This window comes from Neophocaena asiaeorientalis, unplaced genomic scaffold, assembly GCF_003031525.2.
Source record: "Neophocaena asiaeorientalis asiaeorientalis breed wild unplaced genomic scaffold, Neophocaena_asiaeorientalis_V1.1 scaffold116, whole genome shotgun sequence".
Taxonomy (NCBI): Eukaryota; Metazoa; Chordata; class Mammalia; order Artiodactyla; family Phocoenidae; genus Neophocaena; species Neophocaena asiaeorientalis.
Window position 1 is genome coordinate 4,149,279 of NW_020174561.1, and position 23,510 is coordinate 4,172,788.

The 23,510-nt window shown below is 39.9% G+C and overlaps 2 protein-coding genes across 3 annotated transcripts in view; one reads left to right on the plus strand and one right to left on the minus strand.

Moving 5' to 3' along the window:
- The window catches only part of AASS (aminoadipate-semialdehyde synthase), a 68,305-nt gene extending 59,037 nt beyond the window's left edge, over nucleotides 1-9,268 (plus strand). Inside the window, exons 20-24 of one of the 2 annotated variants that reach the window (XM_024757855.1) lie at nucleotides 2,976-3,071; nucleotides 5,215-5,330; nucleotides 5,989-6,077; nucleotides 6,588-6,764; nucleotides 8,477-8,965. In XM_024757855.1, coding sequence (XP_024613623.1) covers nucleotides 2,976-3,071; nucleotides 5,215-5,330; nucleotides 5,989-6,077; nucleotides 6,588-6,764; nucleotides 8,477-8,595 — 597 coding nt within the window. In that variant the 3' untranslated portion in view covers nucleotides 8,596-8,965. Of the gene's footprint in view, nucleotides 1-2,975; nucleotides 3,072-5,214; nucleotides 5,331-5,988; nucleotides 6,078-6,587; nucleotides 6,765-8,476 lie in introns of both variants that reach the window. The other variant, XM_024757856.1, reaches the window with a different exon arrangement.
- Nucleotides 9,269-16,824: 7,556 nt separating this feature from the next.
- The window catches only part of PTPRZ1 (protein tyrosine phosphatase receptor type Z1), a 163,464-nt gene continuing 156,778 nt past the window's right edge, over nucleotides 16,825-23,510 (minus strand). The window contains exons 26-30 of the mRNA XM_024757757.1: nucleotides 22,895-23,023; nucleotides 22,298-22,444; nucleotides 20,309-20,451; nucleotides 19,375-19,510; nucleotides 16,825-17,779 (exon numbers count right to left, since the gene is read on the minus strand). Coding sequence (XP_024613525.1) covers nucleotides 17,639-17,779; nucleotides 19,375-19,510; nucleotides 20,309-20,451; nucleotides 22,298-22,444; nucleotides 22,895-23,023 — 696 coding nt within the window. The 3' untranslated portion in view covers nucleotides 16,825-17,638. The remainder of the gene's footprint in view (nucleotides 17,780-19,374; nucleotides 19,511-20,308; nucleotides 20,452-22,297; nucleotides 22,445-22,894; nucleotides 23,024-23,510) is intronic.

The window sequence follows — 23,510 nt, forward strand, 5'->3', positions numbered from 1 at the left end:
CCCCTCAGCCAGCCACGCCTGACTCGCCAGGGAAGACGCCGTGGGACCCAGGAAGCACCGCCATTGCAGAGATTCCAGCACACGTTTTGTAATCACAAAAGATTAGTTACAAGTGTGATCAGATTAAGACAATCAGTGTAATTGTTTCCTAGGGTGGTTATAATAAATTACTACAAACTTAAAACGACAGAAATTTATCCTCTCGCCATCCAGGAGGTCACAGTCTGAAATCAAAGTGTGGGCAGGGCAAGCCTTCTGGAGGTGTCGAGGAAGAAACTGTCCCTTGCCACTCTCGCCTCACTTCTGTTGGTTGCTGGTGATTGTTGATGTTTTTTAACTTGTAGACATACTGGTCCCATCTCTTTGTCTCCATCCTCATACCACTTTCTCTTGTTTATATCACTGTGTCCTCTCCTCTCTTATCAGGACACCAGGCACTGGATTTAGGACCCCAAATATAGGTCGCTTCATACTGAGGTCCTTAACTAATTATATTTGCAAAGAGCCACATAAGGTCATACTCTGAGGTTCTGAGTGGCCATGAGTTATGAGGGATACACTACTCAACCCACTACAACCAGCGTATCTAAAATACATGGATCTCTAAAAATTAGAGACCTGATTTCAGATCTCGACGCCCTGTGAGATTCCGTGGTACCTGTGCTCTCATGAATGTGATGTCCTCATTGTCTAGGAATTAAATGAATTGTCAGTGATAACATCCTAAGGAGATCGAGGAACCATGGATGCTTCACAAGCCTTCAAGCACAGCAGAAATTCTAGTGTGAATTGCAGCCATACTGTCCTCAGATCTAGCAGATTCTTGATTCTGTTTCTTTTCCCCAGGGGTTTCAGGAATTAGGATTTTCTAATAGATTTAGGCTCCTGCCAAACATATAGACCCAGAAATAGAGGATTTTAAGAGATTTAAGAATTAACTAAAGCTCTCAAGGATGTGCATGGATGAGAGCCATCCCCACAGAACCCCAGAGGATGGAAGATGTCACAGAGTTCATGTCCCGAGCAATGTCAGCAACCCTTCAGTAACCTGAAGATTCTTTCCAGCGTTAGAGATGAGACCCTGTCACCCAAGTATGACAGGGAGACCTTGACTTCTCTCCTGCACCTGCCTGTCACCTGAGTCCTTCCAGACCCAGCTTGTATCACCTTACAGGATCTTTCTTAATTCCTCTCCTTGACTCCCCTCCCCGACATCTACGTGAGTTCCCCTCCTTGTGCGCCCACAGCTCGGCGGTTACCTCTGTCGTAGCACCTGCGATAGCCCAGTGTATCGTAGTCCTCAGTGGTTGTGGTTTTGCTCACTATGTGCCAGGCCTTATTTGTTGGACTTATCTGACCCTTCTCCTGGACTAGTGTCTTCATGGGTAGGGACTGCATTTTTCGCCTCTATGGCCTCAGCCCCTAGCACAAGTCTCACACATAGCAGCACTTTGCTAAGTACTTACTGATAAATGAATACACATAACAAATTCGTTTCTAGAGGTCACCGTAAAATTATTTCTGAGATGAAGAAATAGCTGAGAAGTGTCTCAGTATTTGAGATGTTGGAAGAAGGGATCCCCAGCATTCATCAGATCCTAGAAGCAGGCTCGGGGTATTGCTTTTTTGCTTCTCCTCTTTGAAGTATATTTACCTTGGGTTAGAGCAAATGAATTTTAATTCTTTAATTAGTAACTTTGGACAGTGAATAATACAGCCGTTCAGACGTGAGAATTCACACATTAAATTGTGAAACGTCCAGTGGCAACAGGAACTGTTTTATATCTTAATAATTTTACTGCTTCCTGAAATAATTTCCTGCCCTTCTTCTCTTCTTCTTCTTCTTCTCCTCCCCCCACCTGCTGTCTCTCAATTGCAGTGGCTATAAATCTCCTTATTTTGGCTTTCCCATCCCCCCTCCCTCCCGGCCCCCAGTGTAACTTGCTCACAGGAGAACATACATTATGGTCTTCCTTCACTTCATCTTCATTCAGAATCTATTCATCCAGTCATTTGTTCTCTTTCAGCATATTGGAATGATGGATAATGGGGTGAGGACATGGGGATGAAGGACACACATACACATACTTTCTACACCTGCAGTTCAGCAGCTGAATAGACAATTAATTACATAGATTGTGTTAAGTGCCATCATAGAGGTGTGTACAAAATGCTACAGGAATACAGAGAAGAAGGGAGTGCCCATTCACCTAGGGAGCTCAGTATGTGTGCTGAGCTGGGTCTTAAGAGAAAAGTAAACATTTCATAGATGAGAAAGAGGGGTTACCACGTTCCAAGCATGGGAGCAGTGTGCACCGAGCCCCAGGTCTCTGGAAGAGCACAGCAGCTTGTTTGGAGGATGGTGAGTGGTGGAAAGGATGATTAGTGAGTCAGGCTGGAGGGGTTTATTGGGATGGGTTCTACATAACAGTGCCAAGAACCTCAGCCTGTCCTGTAGAGAATGAAGGACATGTGAGGAGTTTTTATCAGAGTGATGGCATTTTAGAAATACCTCTCTGATGCCTGCCTTTTCCCCTTGCTCCTTATATACGTTAGGGTAATGGCTCTTAATCAGTAGGATGGATTATCTTCGTTGGGAGATATTCTTACAAGCTCCTTCTTCCATTATAAGAGAGAGAACAACTATTCTGTTAAATACAATTCTGCTGACCTGAGCATGTAACACAAGATGAAACTTTCCCTTATGCTGTCAGAAAACACCACTCGCATGTTACCCAGAAACAAAAGTAAAGACCCACGTTTTGCAAGGGCTCTTGTGTAAACCAGTGGAATTGTGACACTACTGATTTTGGTTTGAACCTGAGGGTGGCTGCATCAATACTAGCAGTACAAATGGCTATTTTCAGCCTGTTTTCTGAATGAATTACAAAAATAGGTCCTTATTTTCAAAAAATTAAAAAAAGTTTTTCTTTGAAGACAAATTTTTATATATTGCTCAATAACTCTTGTTACAGGGATATGCCAAAGCCTTGAATGGATTTGTAAAATTGGGTCTTATAAACAGAGATGCATTTCCTGCCCTTCGACCTGATGCCAATCCGCTCACCTGGGTGAGTGACTCCGGAATTATACATTGTCTGCTGCTCTTCAGAAATGCCTTCTGAGGGCTTCCCTGGTGGCACAGTGGTTGAGAGTCCGCCTGCCGATGCAGGGGACACGGGTTCGTGCCCCGGTCCGGGAAGATCCCACATGCCGCGGAGCGGCTGGATCCGTGAGCCATGGCTGCTGAGCCTGCGCGTCCGGAGCCTGTGCTCTGCAGCGGGAGAGGCCACAACAGTGAGAGGCCCGCGTACCGCAAAAAAAAAAAAAAAAAGAAAAAAGAAATGCCTTCTGAAATGGTCAGGTTTGAACGTGGGTTTGGACCAGCAAAGAACCCATTCTGTGGCTTATGTGCAGGAAGTTAAGTCCTAGCCCCAAAGCCCCCCTTTCCAAACTTCATTGTTTGGGGAGGATGGAGAGCACACGGAGGCTGACTCTCGGGACCCGTTTCCTGCAACAACTTCTACCACTTGATAGCTCCCTCAGCCCTGAGCAGAGATGCGCTTGCTCTCTGCACTGTGCTCTGGGCTCTGCCGCTTGTCTAAGTGGTGGCCCCATGACAGGAGTTAAGCTTGGGCCTCCTGAAACTGAGAAAGCAGGAGAGCTCCTGGTGGTATCGCAGAACTAGATTCCCAACCCCGAATCCCATTCGTTCCTTTATTTGATCATTTGTAACCATGCGTAATCTGAGTTTTTAATTACTGAGTTTATGCCCATATCTGTGTTGTACTAAAATCTAGAGCTTCCACTAACTGCCAGGAATTAACTTGTTACCAGCTGGTCATTTAACTTAAATTAATGTGCCCATATTCCAATAGAAATGCTAGAAATTTATCACAAAGAGAAAAGAATCAATACTGCTAATCCCATTAAGTGTCCCAAAGAAACTTGGATCTTGGGTATTCTGGTTAGCCAGTTGCTTTTTTAAAAAAAAATAATTAATTAATTTATTATTTTTGGCTGTTTTGGGTCTTCGTTTCTGTGCGAGGGCTTTCTCCAGTTGCGGCGAGCGGGGGCCACTCTTCATCGCGGTGCGTGGGCCTCTCACTGTTGCGGCCTCTCTTGTTGCGGAGCACAAGCTCCAGACGCGCAGGCTCAGTAGTTGTGGCTCACGGGCCTAGTTGCTCTGGGGCACGTGGGATCCTCCCAGACCAGGGCTCGAACCCGTGTCCCCTGCATTGGCAGGCAGATTCTCAACCACTGAGCCACCAGGGAAGCCTGCCAGTTGCTTTTAAATTCAGTTCTTTTGTGTATCTGAGAGTCTTTTCAATCTAAGTTTCAGATTTCATAAATTTACTTGTTGGACAGGAGTGAATAAATATCCATAGTGAATCTGATTTTGAGGCAGTTTGATTGGGAAGGTTGGTGCAGGCATTCTTGGGGCTGGTCCCCTTGTCTTGGTAGCTACAGTCTAGAACAGGGGCTGGCAAACTTTTTTTTTGGTAAAAGTCCAGATTGTAAATTTTTTAGGCTTTTATGGGTCATGTGGTCTCTGTCAGGCTACTCAGTTCAGACTGCTCGTAAACAAATGAGCATGGCTATGTTCCAATAAAACTTTTTATTTACAAAACCAGGTGGTGAGCTCAATTTGGCCTGTGAACTAGTTTGTTGATCCTTAATCTAGAGCATAACATTTTCCTTGGGAGCCTGGAAAAAGTCTTGTTTAGAAATTAGAAAAAGCTGTGACCACTGTTTAAGTGCTCGTCCTTTGAGATTTTATTATCTGCACAATTTTCCTCATTTCTTGAACCTACAAAAGAACTCTAGTTGCTACTAGCAACCACAGCAATAAGCCCCTTTCACTCTATCCTGGCCAAAGTTGACTTCTAGACGGTGAGGAATAATGAGGGATAAGGTGATGGAGAGGACCTGCAAAGGTAGTCAATGTGTTGGTAAATATGGTATCACCTTTTTGGTATTGATTTGGTGTCATGACTCTTTTTGCTGAAATATCATTCTGAAATACCCATTTATTGATGTGTGGGTGTGCAGATGGGTGTATGCACATGTGTGTGACACAATTTACTATTTCTAATTATTTCTAATTTAAAATTTGAGGTTCTTTTGAGGTCCAATGTCTTAATAGGATAATTTCTCAGCTCATTTTTTATTTTATTTGGAGCTTAGAATTTGTATCTTTGTTTTTCTAACCAGAAAGAACTCCTCTGTGATCTAGTGGGAATTTCACCCTCCTCCAAGTGTGATGTGCTTAAGGAAGCTGTCTTTAAGAAACTAGAAGGAGACAATACCCAGCTGGAGGCTGTTGAATGGTAGGTACCCACCAGTCAACCTAGAGCAAAATACTGGATCAACGATTACTTAGTGCTTTCTAGTCAAAGAAAAGTCAAGATAGAAGCAAACATTTTACATTGTCTTTGATTAATTTGCTGCTCTAATGTTGGCCTGTTGTACAGAGATTACCACGTACCATGTTCATGTGGGGATAAAAAGTAGGTAAAGTGAGAAATTCAATGGCAATTATAACTTGGGAAATACTTATTTTTGAGCAGCTTCACTACTCAGTTCCTGAGAAAGGTGGGATATTTTTTCTCTCCCGTAGGACATTCTCCCAGTCTTCCTTTAACTACTTTAAAACACTTATTCATGTGGCTGTGGCCCATTCTGCGGGTATCCTTCATGTGGGAGAACTAACCTGTAAATTAATCTCATGAAAAGCTTTGCAACGGTGTGTACTTACAATGCATCAGGTCTAGCTCCAGGCAACACTCCTGGGAGAGTCTGATTCTAAAGGTTAAAACATTACTCTCATTATTATTATTTTACAATAACTTGAGAGTCCTATAACTTGAACTGTCGTCTTGTGATTCTGCCCTTTCAAGATAAAATCCAGTGAGTGTTCCCTTCTGCTTCCCAACTGAGCATATGTATAGGACTTGAACTAATGCAGCCATCTCTCGCCCTTCTCAGGTTGGGCTTGCTTGGGGATGAACAAGTCCCTCGGGCAGAGTCTCTCGTGGATGCACTCTCCAAGCATTTGGCCATGAAGCTTTCCTATGGTAGGCCGTGGGCTATTGGCTAAACATCCCAGCAGAGGAATCATAAGAACCAGTGAACTAGACTGAAGGGCGGGAGCTACACAGTGGGAATGGGGAAAGAACACTTGGACTATTTTTCCAGAGGGGAGAATAAGAGAACTATTAAGTAAGAGTGAACTTGGGTAATATGGCAAAGGAAAAAATCATTAGTTTTACTGTTAATTTTTGACACATTAAGGAAATGCTGAAGGAGCGTTTTGGGGAGAAGCAGGGATGGCCTCTACAGCAGTACCCTCGTGTCTGTAACCAGGTTATAGTGATACCCACCTAGACAGAGGAACCTGGTTAGAGTTATCATTTCCTTGAATTTTTAATTTGGTCTTTGGGCTAAAAAGCAGTATACATAATTGTTTAAGGATATACATAATGGGAAGGGAAACGAGAGCAGAAGGGCAGGTGCAGGGGGATGAAGTACGATACTGGAGGTGTAATGATAGTGACATTTTAAACTGTATGTTTATTTATTTTAAGGCCCTGGAGAGAAAGATATGATTGTGATGAGAGACAACTTTGGAATCAGACATCCTTCTGGACATTTAGAAAATAAAACTATTGATCTTGTGGTTTACGGGGATGTCAATGGTTTTTCAGCTATGGCTAAAACTGTGGGGTTACCCACTGCTATGGCAGCCAAGATGTTACTTGATGGTAAGTTCTTTCACTGGGGGACCAAGTTTGTCTCCATATTATCTCCAAGTCATTCAGGGCCTGGATATCAAATAATTAGTCTTGAGTATGACACTGGCTTTCACTAAAAGTGAGCCAGTTCAGAAGATCTAAGGGCTGACTGACTGGGAGATCACCTTGTGATGAATAAAAAACCTTGGCTTTGGAGTTAGACCTGATTTCTGTCCCAGCTCAGTCACAAGATGACTGAGTGATGGGGTGCAAGTTACTTAGCATCTCTGAGTCAGAGTTCCTTCATCTTTAAAGTGGGGATTGTCATGACTAATTCATAGGGTTGTTGTTGAACCTAATTCATAGGTTTCACTAAAGTGAAATAATACATAAAGCTCCTACCACATAGAGGGGTTCCCCAGGGAATGTTAACTGCCTTCTTTTCTTTCCTTATTTTTTTGTATTTTTGGGGTAACACTGAAATAGCAGAGGGTATTCATTTCCAGATCTTCAAAAATATAGGCCACATTTTATTAATCCTCATGTCTCAACATACTATCAATACTAAATATATATTTTGAACTAAATGAATTCAAATTTCAACTCTCCACTCTCCCCTTAAGATGATGTTTGCATTCAATAAGCATTAGCTCTGAATGTGACACCCCATTTGGCCCCTGTGAAGGTGTGAGGGGAGTAAAAAACACCAACACATATAAATGGGAAATAATGGGGAAAAAACGTACAGTATCATATTAGCTAATATCAAATTAAACCACCTAGGGCTTCCCTGGTGATGCAGTGGTTGAGAGTCTGCCTGCCGATGCAGGGGACACGGGTTCGTGCCCCGGTCCGGGAAGATCCCACATGCCGCGGAGCGGCTGGGCCCGTGAGCCATGGCCGCTGAGCCTGCGCGTCCGGAGCCTGTGCTCCGCAACGGGAGAGGCCACAACAGTGAGAGGCCCGCGTACCGCAAAAAAAAAAAAAAAAAAAAAAATTTAAACCACCTACTTAGTTATTGAGGAACCAGAGTGAAGAAGTGATGAGGGATGGGGGCATCATAGTCTTTAAGGAAAGTGCCCAGACTTACTCTTTCAGCCACCTAACAGATGCCAGTGCCCAAATAACCAGACTGGTTTTAATTTCATTCTGTTGGTCTTATGCTTTTTAAAAAATGACATCAGCAAATAAAGCAGACCAGTTAGGTTGACTTACTTTCTTACTAGACTTTATTCTCTGATTTGGTAGTTAATGCAGTTAAGTGTATAAATTCAGACTCTGTCCCTAACTCCAGCTGTGCTTTCAATTAACTGCTTTTTCTTACAGTGTTGATTAAGTAATAATTTAAAAAAATATTTATGTATTTATTTTGGCTGCGCCGGGTCTTAGTTGCGGCACACGGGATCTTCACTGCGGCATGTGGGCTCTTAGTTGTGGCATGTGGACTTCTTAGTTGCAGCATGTGAACTACTAGTTGCGGCACGCATGTGGGATCTAGCTCCCCGACCAGGGATCGAACCCAGGTCCCCTGAATGGGGAACACGGAGTCTTACCCACTGGACCACCGGGGAAGTCCCCAAGTAATAATTTAGTAGGGGACATTTAAGCTGCTATTTTGAAAAATCCCTAGGCCTCCAACAATTTGTTGACTCACAGTTTACTGCTGTATGGAGACTCTTGCTGTAGAAGTTAACCTTTCATACCACCTTTAAAATGGTAACTACAAATTTATTTTCTTCTAGGTGAAATTCAAGCTAAAGGCCTGATGGGGCCCTTTTCAAAGGAGATCTATGGACCAATATTGGAGCGAATTAAAGCAGAGGGCATTATGTATACTACACAGAGCACAATCAAACCATAATTGGGAATTATATTTTCTTTTTATCTTCCCAGCCAACACAGCTCTGAACTTTTATGCAACAAACATGCTTGCTAATGTGATATTTTAAAACATAAAGCATGATATGTTTTGATTAAGTCAATACGATGGTGTTTTTGAAATATAAATCTCTATTTTAATATGAAAACATTTGGAACAAGAGATGCCAGTAATTACCGGGGAACTTTAATAATTCTATCATGTATTTTTTCATGTGTATGTAAAAGTGACAATGATTATACTACTTGTTAATTTATTATGCAACTTTTTTCCTACAAGAATATATTTTCCAATAATTAGCAGATGAAGTTTTATCTTTTTAGTAAGAAAAAAATTTCTTCATGCAGCTTTATTTTTCTTTTGCTTTTATTTTTCAAACGGATTCAGTTGGATGCTTTTAGATCACCAAAGCTTTGCAATAATACTATTTTATGCCTTTTTGTAAAATGATGATTCATTTAGAAAGTGACATTTCTTATAGCTTTCTTTTAATGTTTGGAGAAGGAAATAGGTAAGACTAAATCAAAATCCACATGGTCACCTTATTACGCACAGGAAAAGCGTTAACAAATCCAACACACTTTTATGATAAAAACACTCAACAAACTAGGAATAGAAGGGAATTCTTCAACCTGATAAAGGGCATCTATGAAAAAACCATAGCTAGTATCATAGTTAATGATGAAAGACTGAAGGATTCCCCCCTAAAATCAGAAACAAGACAAGGATGTATACTCTTGCCATTTCCATTCAACTTGTACTGGAGGGTATAGCTGGGCAATTAGGCAAGAAAATGAAGTAAAAGACATCCAGATTAGAAAGGAAGATGTAAAACTATCTCTAATGTTATACAAAGAAAATACTCTAAGAAAACATTAGAACTAATACATGAGATCAGCAAAGTTGCATGATACAGGATTAATATTCAAAAATTGATTGTATTTGTATACAATATCAATGAATGAAGCAAAAGTAATATTAAGAAAACAGTTCTAAGAAAAAGTGTAAAATAGGAATAGAGAGTCCAGAAATAACTCATATTTACAGTCAATTGACTTTTGAAAAAGGTGCTAGGACAATTCAATTGAGGAAAATAATCTTTTCATCAAATTGTGCTGAAACAACTGGATATCCACATACAAAAGAATAAAGTTGGACTCCCTACCTCACAGCACGTATAAAAATTATCTCCACATGGACCAAATACCTAAATATGAGAGCAAACACTATAAAACTTTTAGATGAAATCATAGGTGTAAATCTTTATGACCTTGGATTAGGCAGTGCTTTCTTAAATAAATGACACCAAAAGCACAAGCACAGAAAGAAAAACAATAGATAAATTGGGTATCATCATGATTACAAACTTCTATGCTTCCAAGAATACCTCAAGAAGGCAAAAGACAAGCCATAGAATGAGAAAAAATGTTTGCAAATCATATACCAAGGGAGAGAAGAACTTGTACTTAGAATAGGTAAAGAACTACTCTATTCAAGAAAAAGTCAAAGAGCCCAATTAAAATAAATGGACAGAGGATCGCAATTAACAGTTCTCCAAAGAAGACATACAAAAGGCCAATAAGCACGTGAAAAGATGCTTAACGTACATTAGCTATCAGGGAAATACAAATCAAACCTACAATGAGATACCACTTCAAAGTCACCAGGCTAGCTACTGTGAAAAAATAATAACAAGTGCTGGTGAAGATGTGGAGAAATTGGAGCCCTCATAAACTGCAGGTGGAAATACAAAATGGTACAACTGCTTGGAAAAACAGTTTGGCAGTTCCTCAGATGGTTAAACATAAAGTTACCATATGATCCAGTAATTCCACTCTTTGGTATTAGAGAAATGAAAATATGTCCACGCAACACCTTGTAAACAGATGTTCATAGCAGCATTATTCATAACAGCCAGAAATCAAAACAAGTCAACTGCCCATCCAATAATAAATGAATAAACAAACTGTGGCATATCCATACAATGGAATATTATACGGCAATTAAAAAGAGATTAAGTACAGTTACTTGCTACAACATGGATAAACATTAAGTGAAAGAAGCCAGGCGTGAAAAGCCACATATTGTATGATCTCATTTGTTTGAAATGTCCGGAATAGTCAAATCTCTATATGGAGAAAGTAGATTAGTGGTTGCCTAGGGCTGGGGGGTTTGGGGGCAAGTGGGAGTGACTGCTAATGAGTTTGGGGGTTTTCGGGGGGAGATGAAAATGTAGAGTTGATTGTGGTAATGGAGGTGCAACTCTGTGAACATGCTAAAAATCACTGAATTGTGCACTTTGTGTGAATTACATGCTGTGTGAATTAGGTACCAAGATGTACAAATAAAACTTTGTTTCTCCTTGGAGGAAAGGAATGTTTGTCTTTAGGGATAAAAATTAAACTTTCTGAGGGACTATGCTCATATTCTGGCATATGGAACTAATTCTGCCATCGAAATAAGCAGGTATTATATGTGGGACATATGGCAGTTGAGAAAGCATCTATGCTTTTGGAAAAGGATCAAAGTTGATTACGAGCTGGTCCCACCTGCCAAAAATATCAATAATGGAGATCAATAATCTATTAACAAGTAAAGACATAACTGTTATGAAAGTTTTTTGTTTTTTGTTTTTAACCACAACATTGATTTTAACATAATCAATTAGGAAATAACACTTGTGTTGCATTGATTCCACCCCCAGTCTGGATGAGCACCCAGATGGCATGGGAACTAGGGAACTAGCACCTTGGGTGGGAGCAGGAACCCACTGAGATAATATAATAACTAGTTTGGGCTTTAACTGAGTGATAAAGGGGGTATGACTGAAGGGGGGGATGTCTAACATTAGTGCTAGGAAAGGAAATGTCAGTAAGCTTGAGTAAAGATATATAGAGTGAAACACTGCATTGGCTCTCAGTAACAAGTTTTCTACCAGAAATTTCAATAGTAAAGGTGGTGGTGGTAGGATCTGGGTATGGATGGGTAGATTACACTGTACTTAGAAGCGTGTGGCCCCTGAGCCACAGTTTGGGAATCCCTGGTCTAACCATTTCGGTAGACTTAATGCTCACATCTTCCAGGTCTTTCTGACTTTTTTGGCTTCCTCCAGATAATACTGATATTTATATTTCCAGCTTTCCTCATCCTAGACTCATGCGACAGAAGTTTCTCTGAGAAGTAGTGTGATTAGTCCTACAACATACTAGCTGTTTCCTTTTCCATAAACTGAAGACAACAGTAACTCACAGCATGGTTATAAAGGGAACCAGGCAGATGCTGTGTTGCCTTTTATGACTTAACCTCAGAAATCATGTAGCATCACTTTCATTGTAGTCACAAGTCCATCCAGATTCAAGGCAAGGGACCATAGATCCACCTCTCACTGGGATGAGTTTCAATGAGTCACATGTGGGCTGAAAGCTATTGTTGAGCTATTTTTGGAAAATACAATCTGCCACAGGAAGGCACCCCAGAAGGAGAGTGGCATGTAGGTGGATTCTGTGAATATACAGTAAATGACCCCAGTTATCAATGTTTCCTCAGTGGCCTTAGTTATTTTCTAACCATTTCATTTTTTTTCTCCAGGTGGTTCTTTGAACATTTTTATGTATCCTGTGAGATTAGAACTAGACATACTGTATAAACAAAATGTGGAATGTTTTTCATTTACTCTCTAAAAAGCCCAAGAAATGTGCTTTTAACTTCCCGAGTCCTTTAAAACACTTACCTGAAGTAAAAGTGCTGTAAGAGACTTCTCTAATAGTTTCCATTAGGAAACTTAATGCTATAGTTTTCAATACATACCTTCATTAAACAATTTAGCAGCAAGGAAAAAATTACTTGCATCGGTTCATTTCTCATGTGGATAATTCAGAACTAAAGCAACTCCCCTAGGATTGAAGCAAGATAATAGGAATCTGAGAAAGTCATGTCCAAAGCTTCAGAGGAAAGGATTACAAATTAGCATATTCGGGAAGTTTTTCAAAGGTCAGGCTGTGTGTCTTGAGCTGCTTAGAATGTGTCCCAGGTGACAGGCTGATTAGGAGTTTGTTGTGTATGTAACAAGAAGTTTCAATCTCACACACAGTTTTTCTTACTCCCACTTCCAAATCTTATTTTTCTTTTTAAAAATGATTACCTTAAGAAACTTGCTAACTTTAATGCCAAGGATGTCCAGATTTGTTTTATATATATAAATTTATTTATTTTTAAAATTTTTGGCTGCGTTGGGTCTTCGTTGCTGCATGCAGGCTCTCTCTAATTGTGGCGAGCAGGGGCCACTCTTCATGGCAGTGCCCGAGCTTCTCATTGTGGTGGCTTCTCTTGTTGCAGAGCACAGGCTCTAGGCGAGCGGGCTCAGTAGTTGTGGTCCACGGGCTTAGTTGCTTCGTGGCATGTGGGATCTTCCCGGACCAGGGCTCGAACCCGTGTCCCCTGTGTTGGCAGGCGGATTCTTAACCACTGCGCCACCAGGGAAATCCCGGATGTCCAGATTTTTAAAACCAGTGTAGTGTGTTTCATTTATATGCCGTAACATTTAATACCACCTACTCTAACACACCAATATTGTACTAATGAGGAGGAAACTTCTAACATACAAGAATATTTTGCAATTAGCCAGTGAGTGGATGATAATCAATCATGATTTATAATAATAAAAGAGTTTTTGTTTATTTTGACAAATGTGTATATTTTCCCCACTTTCCCTAAAAAGTTCACTTTAATTTAGTAAATACTTAGTATTTCTGATTCTATATGCTATTTATGAATGGAATTGAATTCTAAGAAACTAAAATGTATCTGCTTATAAAGCGTTCTTATTTTCTAAGTTTTGTCTATTAAAGTCATTTTGGATGCTAACAAATTAGGGGCTTTCAGATGAGAAATGTGAAAATTAAGTAAGAGTCCTATGGTGTAATATTGAGTAGAACATGCACATATTAAATATTTGTATTAATTTGATATGAAGAAGCAGCTGCCATAAATTCTCAGGTAGTATCAGACTGAGACCTATGATGGACTATATAGAGTTCCGGTGCATTTGGCTTAATAGATGGATCATGCTCACCTTTGATACCTCTCTGCAGATTGCAAAACTGCTCTACGTGATTTAATATCGGAGATAAAGTCTGTATAGAACACCATTTCTCAATTGGGCTAATTTACAAAGGTGCTACAGAAAAAGAAAATGGGTCAAAATTGATACGTTTATTGTATGTTGAGGAACACTACCTATAGAGTGTTGGGTTTCCCAGGATCACTAAAGAGCATTTTTGTCCTAGGTAAAACAAAACAAAACAACCCCAATTCATTCATTAATTCACTCCTTATTCATTCATTTATCTAAAGTGTAGTGAGTGTTTTCAATGTGCCCAGTCCTGTTCTAGGTATAGAAATACAGAGGTTTACAAGAGCCAAAGTTCCTCTCCTCATGGAGCTTATATACGAATAGCGGGGGACAGACAACAAATATAAAATATGTCAGGAAGCAAAATGCGCTCCGGAGAAAAAGCAGGGTAAGGAGACGGGAGGGCCTGGGGTGAGGGGCTTGCGGAGAGAGGCCCCCCACATTCGGCTTGCACACGCGGGACACTGAGCCAGCTCAAGTCCCATCCAATGATCAGCACTAAATATTTTGAAGATCTTCCTTAGGGGAAGGGGGATGCTGCTTCCAACAGGCCGATTGGGGAATGCTGCTCAAAGAGATGTTTGAGCAGAAGCCTGAACCCAGCCAGGAGTGGAGCCCTAAGACTCCAATACCTGAGCAGTGGGAGTGTAAACTGTACAACTCTTGGAAAGCCAAAGAGTATTAAGACACATAAAAATATTCATACAATCTTCTCACCAACTGGCACTTACAGGAATTGGTACTAAGGAAACATCCTAAATATGGTAAAAGGCTTTTACATAAAGAAATGTTTATCATAGTTTTGTAGTTTAGGAAGAATCTGAAAAGAGCCTAAACAGCTGACATCACGAAAGTGATCACAAGAGCCCCGGTACATCACGAGGGCGGGTTCCTCCTCCCTGGTACTACCGACATGCTGTGCTGTACGATTCTTCGTAGCGAGGGCTGTCCTGTGCATTTCGGAATGTTTAGCAGCATTTCCAGCTTCTGCCCAGTAAGTGCCAGCAGCACATCCCCTTCAGATGCGGATACCAAAAATGTCTCCAGACACTGCCAAATGTCCCCTGGGGTGCAATACTATCCCTGTTTGAAAACCACTATACAACAGAATATTATACAGTAACAATGATAGGTTTATAATTATGTGTAATAAAAATGCCTATGTAACAACATGAAAGGCAGCATAAAAATATATTCATAACAAGGCCACAATTATGTAATAAAACAACGTGTGGATAAAAGCTGTGAATGCAATAAAACTCTGAAATTTTGGTAAAGGATGTAAATAATTGGGTAAGACTTATGAGGCTTACTTACGAGGCTTCATTTATTTTCACTTCTCATAATTGATTATTGTCTCAGAGTTAAGCTTCATAAGATGAGGAAAGATTGCTATATCTGACAGGATTGTCTTTTTTATTGGTTTCAGGGTATTTTTATTAGAATTTGTCTATAAAATACTTGATTATCATACCTGCACTTGCAACATTACTTTCTCTTGGAAGAGACTCTACAAGGCACCTCACTAATAAAAAAAACCATGAAGGAAAAAAAATTCTATATCCCTTCAAAGGCTGTTTGTTCCTGGGACAAAGGCAAATGGAAAAATAGAAAAAATAATTGTGACGTGGACTCCTTGTTCAGATTAGACTTTGTGGGTTATGGGGAAACAAAACTGTAAAACAAGAGGACTAAGAGACAAGGCTAGAAAAGCAACCAAGGAATCAAAATTAACCTTCTGGCCTTCCTCCCTGGGAGGGTGAGAAAGAAGCATGTTAATTTTTTTATACCCTGTAGGTCAGTACTTATCAATATTTTGTGGTTTGTGACACTTTGTTGGAATTTTTTTCTATTTCAAGACTCTTCATGACTATTGCTGTAAAAGGAAAGCTAAAAAAGTAGACACTTACACATTTTTCTTTTGTTTTTCTTGCGGTATGTGGGCCTCTCACTGTTGTGGCCTCTCCCGTTGCAGAGCACAGGCTCCAGACGCGCAGGCTCAGTGGCCCTGGCTCATGGGCCCAGCTGCTCCGCGGCATGTGGGATCTTCCCGGACCGGGGCACGAACCCGTGTCCCCTGCATCGGCAGGCGGACTCTCAACCACTGTGCCACCAGGGAAGCCCAGAAACTTATAAATTTTGATTCTATTTTAAGGATTTGGTGAAATTTTCCTGACATTGCTTGAGGAAACTGGAGGCTCTCTGAATTGTTGTTGCTAAGGACCAGTGGTTCTCAAGTTTTAACTTGCGTTAGATTGCTGAGTTCCAACCTCAGCGTTTCTGATATTTTAGATCTGGGATGGAAATCCAAGATTTGCATTTCTAACAAGTTCCTGGGTTTTTCTGATGCTGCTGGTCTGGGAACCATACTCTGAGAACCACTGGTTTCAACAAAACTTTTCCTGGTCTCCCGCTTTAGGCACTGACCTGGGCATTCTTGGGGACTGGTGCCCCCTTTGTGGGCAGTGTTCTAAAACACTCCTGGCTGAGGCAGGGGACTGCTTCCAGTATCAGAGCAGGCTTGCTACCCATGATTCCCTGTTTTCCTGCCCTTCACCTCCACATAGCTCTTAAATCCTGACAATAGGATTGTCACCTAGGACTTACCTTTTTCCACTCCGGGAGTTAGGACCTCCTGGTCCTTGTCCATTCACCCACTTGGCTCCCAAACCAGCTTAGCTTCTCCCTGGCTGGCAAATCTGCCTGCTTCTAACGCCCAGCTTGGTTCTAAACAAGTTTCCCAACATTTCTTGGTACATCATGCCCTCAGCTTCTGAGGAACATTTTCATAGCTCCCCTAAACCAAAGGAAATACATAATGGTTCTGTTTATTAAGTAGTTAGATCCAAATAATTTAATAGTAGTAATTGTGTAGTGTCAGTACACATTGCTGTGTTGTCCTCAAAAATCTTCAATTTTGTGAGTTTCCTGTGTGCCTTAAGGCACAGTTTGGGAATCAGCTCTATACACTGTCCCATCCCATCAACCTTCTTTCACGTCCATAATCTCAGAGGGAACATGTCCACAATTTTCTGCTACACATGCCTCAGCACTCCACAAGCAAACACAAATGGATGGCAATATTTATATTTATTTTTGCAATGCCTTGGATAAAAACCATTTAAACAATGTCGGGTAAGGTGTTATTCTCATAAAAACATCTTCTTTCAAAACAAATGTATTTTTATTTTCCATAAAAGTTAAAATTACATGCTAGAACAGAGGTAACCACAACACAAAACAATGTCAGAAGACTCACAGAGTAAGACCAGATGATGAGCTGCAACATTAAACTAAACAATTACACAGAACTAGAAAACTGACTCAGTAGTAAAATAGAAAAATCTACAATTATAAATATAAATTTGGTCCATGGAGATGCTAGAGCAGTATTTACAGTAAGTATCAGATTATTTCTACTTTAGGTGAATACTGTGGTTGTAAAATGTTGAATATCATAGGGAACAGAGTGTTTTATTTACAGTATACTATATTAAAAGTTATATTTCTAGCAAACCTGATGATTGCTACAAATACAGCTAAAAATTTGACACTAAAAACAAACATGTTTTCTGTAGTTGGGAATTCCTAATATCTATAAATTGAAATTCTCTGTTAAAATCAATATGAAAAAAAGATACCACAATTCCATTCTTAGAAATACGGTAAATTCCCATCATTTTAGTTTAAACACAATAAGTGAATCACAAGAAGTTCTGCAAAAGGCACACATTGTTAATGATGTAAACTTGGCAGCAGAATCCTTTGCCATGATAGTTACTGTCAGGTGAGGTGAAGTAAACAGATAACAGAAGAACTGGACTAATTTTCCTGTCTAATTTTAGAAAGAGGAAAGCAATGCCCAGATGTGGACCCTTCTCACCCTTTTCCACGTTAAACTAAAGACTCTAAGCTCTCGGCTATATTTCCATCAGGCAACGCTGCGCCGTTACTGTCCAGAGAGGTGGACGGATTCTCTTCCTGCCTCGTGCTCACAAGGCTGAGGACTGCTTTGTAGAGAAATTGATACTGCTCCTGGAGAACAGAGAATGGGAGGTCAGAAACAGAAAGCTCGCCGAAGACATACGTTTGTAAAAAGAAGCAAGGTTTTTAGTCACCCTTTGCCACTGTCATAGAAAGGCATTGTGTTAAGGGCTCTGTTATAATCAGCAGAGGTACACCATCCATATTAATGTCTCCTTCTGATTAAATTTAAAGTGGCTCTATAATTAGCCAACATTCATTGACCTAGAACACTGGCCCACTACATTTGCCAATGGTAAACACTCAGTCATTTACTTCATGGAATCAGAAGGTGATGTGATGAGGTTCTGATACTGATTTATCAACTTGTGTGTAAACCCTTTGGCGCTAGGCTCCTGTAACCCACTAAGTTACTCATTTTCCTTTCTCCTTTTGTTACAAAACCTGTTGGGTTTGTCTATTTATGAAGAGGTCTCAGGACTGCACTGTCAGCCCAGGAACTCATGAGGAATGCAGGCCTTTCACAAGACCCACTGTTTACCAAGTATCCTTCACGCTCTACCAGCCCGACGGGTCTTATGTCCTGCTTGGTGAGAAGGAGAGTGTGTGCCTGTGTACCCTGCTGTGGTCTCATGGTAGAGGCACACAGAAGAATAAAGTAGCTGTTCTCCTACAGATGCCAACTTGGGGATGGTGAGGTGGGGGAAGGTAGTTGCAAAGGACATGAACAAGTGGCCGGCTCCATAGTAGAAAATCATTAGGACCACACGTCTCATTAAATGCATTTGTGAAACTTGGGTATAAGTTTAGTCCGCCGAAAGCAATTTCATACAAGACAAGCTTGATACAACTCAACTCTCCTGAATGAGACTTTCAGTAAGGGCTCCTCTGAAGTGCACGTGCACAAGGGTTACCTTACTCTCTGGCCAGCTGGTCTGGGCTAGAGCTTTGAAGATGGACTCTTTATAAGGCCCTTACACATACCCAGACTAGGAAGCTGGAAGTGAGCCTATGACCTCTGCATCCACCTAAGCTTCTCCCACTGGGGCATTTGCACAAAGTTCCCCATTGTCTTTCTAGCTCTTGTTTCTATAATAAAAAAACCTCCAAATTATTCTCAGAGTTGAGACTTATTTTTCCAGATGTGCTATGCTCTTTCTTGATTGTACGAGTGTCTCTCTCTCTCTCTCTCTCTCTTTTCAAAACTATCCCCAGAATTAGCTACTTCTTAAGTTCAGAAAATGAATTTGGCTTGAGAAAAAGGTGAACAGCTGAAGTCTATCTTCTGACTCTTCTTTGAGGCGATGTAGAACACTAACCCCGGGAAAATAACTATTTATTTTGTTGGATAAATCAGATTAGTTGGTGCTTCTACTGAGGATGTGTTTCAGAATTACAATAAGTCTTGCAAAAAGGCACACAATGAAATTTTAAAATTTTGATCCATCAATTTTCTGGAAAATAAACTTTAAATGTTTATTGTTCCAGTTCTATGGATTGCAAACTGAACACAATTCAGCTTGAAAACTACATGCTAACATTATCAATGTGATCTTTTTTGATACAGGACAAAACGATTTTGGTAGCCTCTAGAAAGTGACTTGTGCTCTAATGAGAAAAGTTTGGTTCGCTGCTTTATTACTTACAGCATCAGCAAAGACTCCTGGCCTCATCAAATTGATCATCTTGGCTACCTGGTAAACATCCATTGAATTTTCTTTTTCTAGTTGGTGCATAAGGGTTGTGAGAGCACAGAAAGTTCCTGCTGTCACTCCTCCATGCCTGGAAACAAATGGAAGGAACAAAGACTCCATTCAGATGCATCAAATGTTCACATTTGAAACTCACAGAGCACATGGCCTTGATAATTTTGCAGTGAGAACACTGAGATTTTTCATAAATTGTCTCATTACTTTATAGTGCATGGAACTGTGGTCTACTTCGAATCACTGGGGAGTGTTCATGATATTAGTAATGAGACACTTTATAGAAGTTCAATATTTGGTGATACATTTCTTATTTTTATACTATGGAAGGGGTTGGCAGTAAATCAAAATGATCTGACTGAGGTTATAATATATATTATGTAATATTATCATATGCATCATATATAATATATATTGATAGATAACATAATTCCAGCAGATGCATTTTTTATTTGTTCACAACTGAAACTTGGAAAGGTCTATTGGATAAAATTCCTGTTTCTGGTAAATAAAAAATATATCAATTTTACTCCTATCCCAGGAAGCCAATGGCTGAGAGACGCCTCGCTGGTTAGCACCTGAAAATTCAGGTTCTGAAACACTGACTCATCACACAAAGTGTTCTTAGTGTAGAATGCAACAGCAGATGCTTGCGATCATGCACACGTTTTCTGCCTTCAACAGGAGCTCCCAGAGAAGCGGAAAAAACCCCCCAAAACTATTCTGTGTTAATCCTGTCCATGAGAAGCAGATAATCCACCCTGGCTGAACAATTCACGATTGGTCCAAAGTATTAGGTTAGTACAAAGACAACAGAAACATACATACACACAGAGAATGTCAGGTGTGAATTGATTTAAAGTGTGGAACTTACTCATCATGAACAATCATGGGTCCATCCCTGGTGGCAGCTTCTTCTTTGATAATACTTATAAGTTCAAAAGTTTTACTAATGGGGCTATCTGGATTTGGCCATTTGGGACACTGAAAATGCCGCACTTCAAGTACATAATCATCCTATAAGAAGAGACAAAAATGACTGTTTTGGAAAGTGTCATATTGGTTGGTGAGTAGATGAATTGAGGAAAGTCAGGAATTATAGGAAGGCAATAAAACCAAGAAACACTGAGTGATCAGCAGTAGTCGCAGCCTGTCCTCCACCACGAAAGGGAGAAAATGCCGCGACACCTCATTTGCCATGTACAGAGGTGATCTCTTTTTTATTCAAAAATAAACCTTTTTTTGTGGGCGTATCTTGCCAATCAAATCATGAACAAAGATGTATCTGTGCTGATCAATCTAAACGTACAAAAAGAAATCTTCAGTTTTTTTTTTTTTTTTAAGAAATCTTCAGTTTTAAAATTAGTCTTAAAAGTAGCATAGACTTCTTCCTCTAAAAATTGTGAGGCTTCCCTGGTGGCGCAGTGGTTGAGAGTCCGCCTGCCGATGCAGGGGACACGGGTTCGTGCCCTGGTCCGGGAAGATCCCACATGCCGCGGAGCGGCTGGGCCCGTGAGCCATGGCCGCTGGGCCTGCCCGGCCGGCGCCTGTGCTCTGCAACGGGAGAGGCCACAACAGTGAGAGGCCCGCGTACCGCAAAAAAAAAAAAAAAATTGTGAATCACTGTATCATACACCTGTAACATATAATATTGTACATCAACTCTACTTAAATTTAAACGAAGAAAAAAATAGCATAGACTTCTTCAAACACCAGCATTACTCAGGTTTAACTAAGGGAAGAATAAGATTGCTTGACGCAGCGTGGGAAATGCTGGTAAGGAGGATGGAGACATGGTTTCCATTCCAGTCTCAGTTCTGATCCTTGCTTATTAAGTGACCAAACCAGGTTGTGTGACTTTAAATCTTTTAAACCTCTGATCCCCAGTTTCCCAAAGTGGCTTATACACATATAGAAATTTGATTTATGACTGAACTGGTATTGTTGATCTATAAATGATACTGGAACAATGGTTATTCACACAAAAATAATAAAATTGGACCCTTGACTCACAAAATATAAAACATCAATTTCAGGCAGAACTATAAAACATTTAGAAAACAATGTATTTGCATTATTAATTTTATAAGTTTTGGTCAAATATTCTAGCAAATACTCAATCTTCTTATGTACCCTGTATGTTTTACCAGTTTCAGAATTAGGGTAAAGTGAAACATTTAAACCATCTAAAACATGATTTATTTTTTTTCTGATTGAGAAAGTCCTCTGAATTTCACATGCTTTACTCATCACTGTTAGCATCTTTCAGTCTTTCACAGGAGCTGTGCAATAATTTATGAACTGTGCTGTAATCATAGAAACAGTTATTGACAAAGAATTCAAATTGGTTCCTTGTAGATAATCAGGAGTCTAGTAAAACAACACTAGCTCATTGCACTGCATGTTTTCAAAGCAGTTCTTCACTTAACAACCCTCTGTACATAAGTAGAGAGCAGTAAGCTTTTTTCGGTAGGTAATATTTTTCTCATTTTATTTAGGAGAATACAAGGTAAGGACTTGCCTTAAAACATGAGAATTAGGATTAATGAAATTATTTTTTTACTCTGTTTATTTTTAGCTTAACTTCTATCAGCAACTGCTTTGGAGTAAAAGAGAAATCTTTGACTTCCTGTGTGTGTAGAAGTCAGGGATGGTGGAGTTTAGTGATGGCTAATTGTTTAATGATTCTATAAGATTTTGAAAATGAAAATGACAAGTAAGGTAAAATTTATTATTTGGGTAATCTGTCTCAATTTGTAAGAAATCAGATTCCTTCTTTTAAGTTCTAGGAGAGATTCTTAAATTGGCATATATTTAACGTGTGCTTAAGATGAAAAGTTTGTCATTTAAACTATGTCCATACCTGGGTAGCTTCTAAGATAAAATCTTGCATTATGAGTTTTTCTTCGTTAGACAGACATTTGTGTTCTTCAGCCATAAGAGTGACCTTAAAACTCTCACAATTTATGGGCTCATCCTTATTTGGCCAGTAAACAAATTCATCTTCTGCCTGGAGGATTAAAAACCAAAGAAGGTTCTAGATTTTAATAAAATGTTTAAGTCAGACTGTGAAACGAAGTTAACTGGTTGCCATAGACAATTCAACTCAAATTTTTCTTTGAATCTCAATATTTACTCTTAAAATATCCTAACAAGTTTTATTTAAAAAATGTAAATAGAAACATATGGGCTGACTTCCTTCATGATTGCAATTCTAATTTCCTTAAGCAGCGTAATAAATACTTAAGTTAATTTCAGCCTACTTTTATTTAAAACTGTCATACAACAATTTCAGACCTGGGATACTGTATCCAAACCAAGTCCAATAATAGACAAAGTGCAACTTCAATATTAGTTTATAGGTTGAAAAAAATATATTCTTTGTATGCTGGACTTCTGGTGGTTGTGTCTTGATACCTACCCTGTAAAGAACATGCCAAAAATGACCTGAGGGACTTACCATGTTTTGACCATCCGGAAGCATAACGACCAGCTGGGCGTTATGGTCCCAGATCATCCTCCAGAAATCCTTGATGGTATGGAGAAGGGGATGTTGGGTGATGATGAATTCATTGCTCTGATAATAACCCTACAAAACCAAAGAGAAGATAGAAAGAGCCTGGCATGTGACTTTAAACATTCAAAAAACATTTATAGGTTAATGGTTACTGTCTTTTTATTTGTGGATTGTATCTATAAATAATAATGTGATTATTATAGCCAATGTTACAGACATCTCCTATATGCCAGGTATAGCATTAAACATTTTCTTCCTTTATTCCTCACAGTAGTACTATGACAAAGGGAATGTGATCTTCATTTTATAGGCAACTAAACTGAAGCTTATGAAATTAAGTGCTGTGCTCAAGCTTACCCAGCTATCACCTCTAGGAGGAGACAACAAAAATGGCTTCTGGACTATGTCTCTCACACTAGACAGAATGGAAATCTAGAGATTTTATATTTCTTACTTTTCACAAGTCCCAATGGCAGAGCGCTAAATTTCACACCTACTGGCAACCAGATACCTTAACACCCTGGCTGCCTCTACAGGAGAGGAGCCGGGTTTTGCGGGG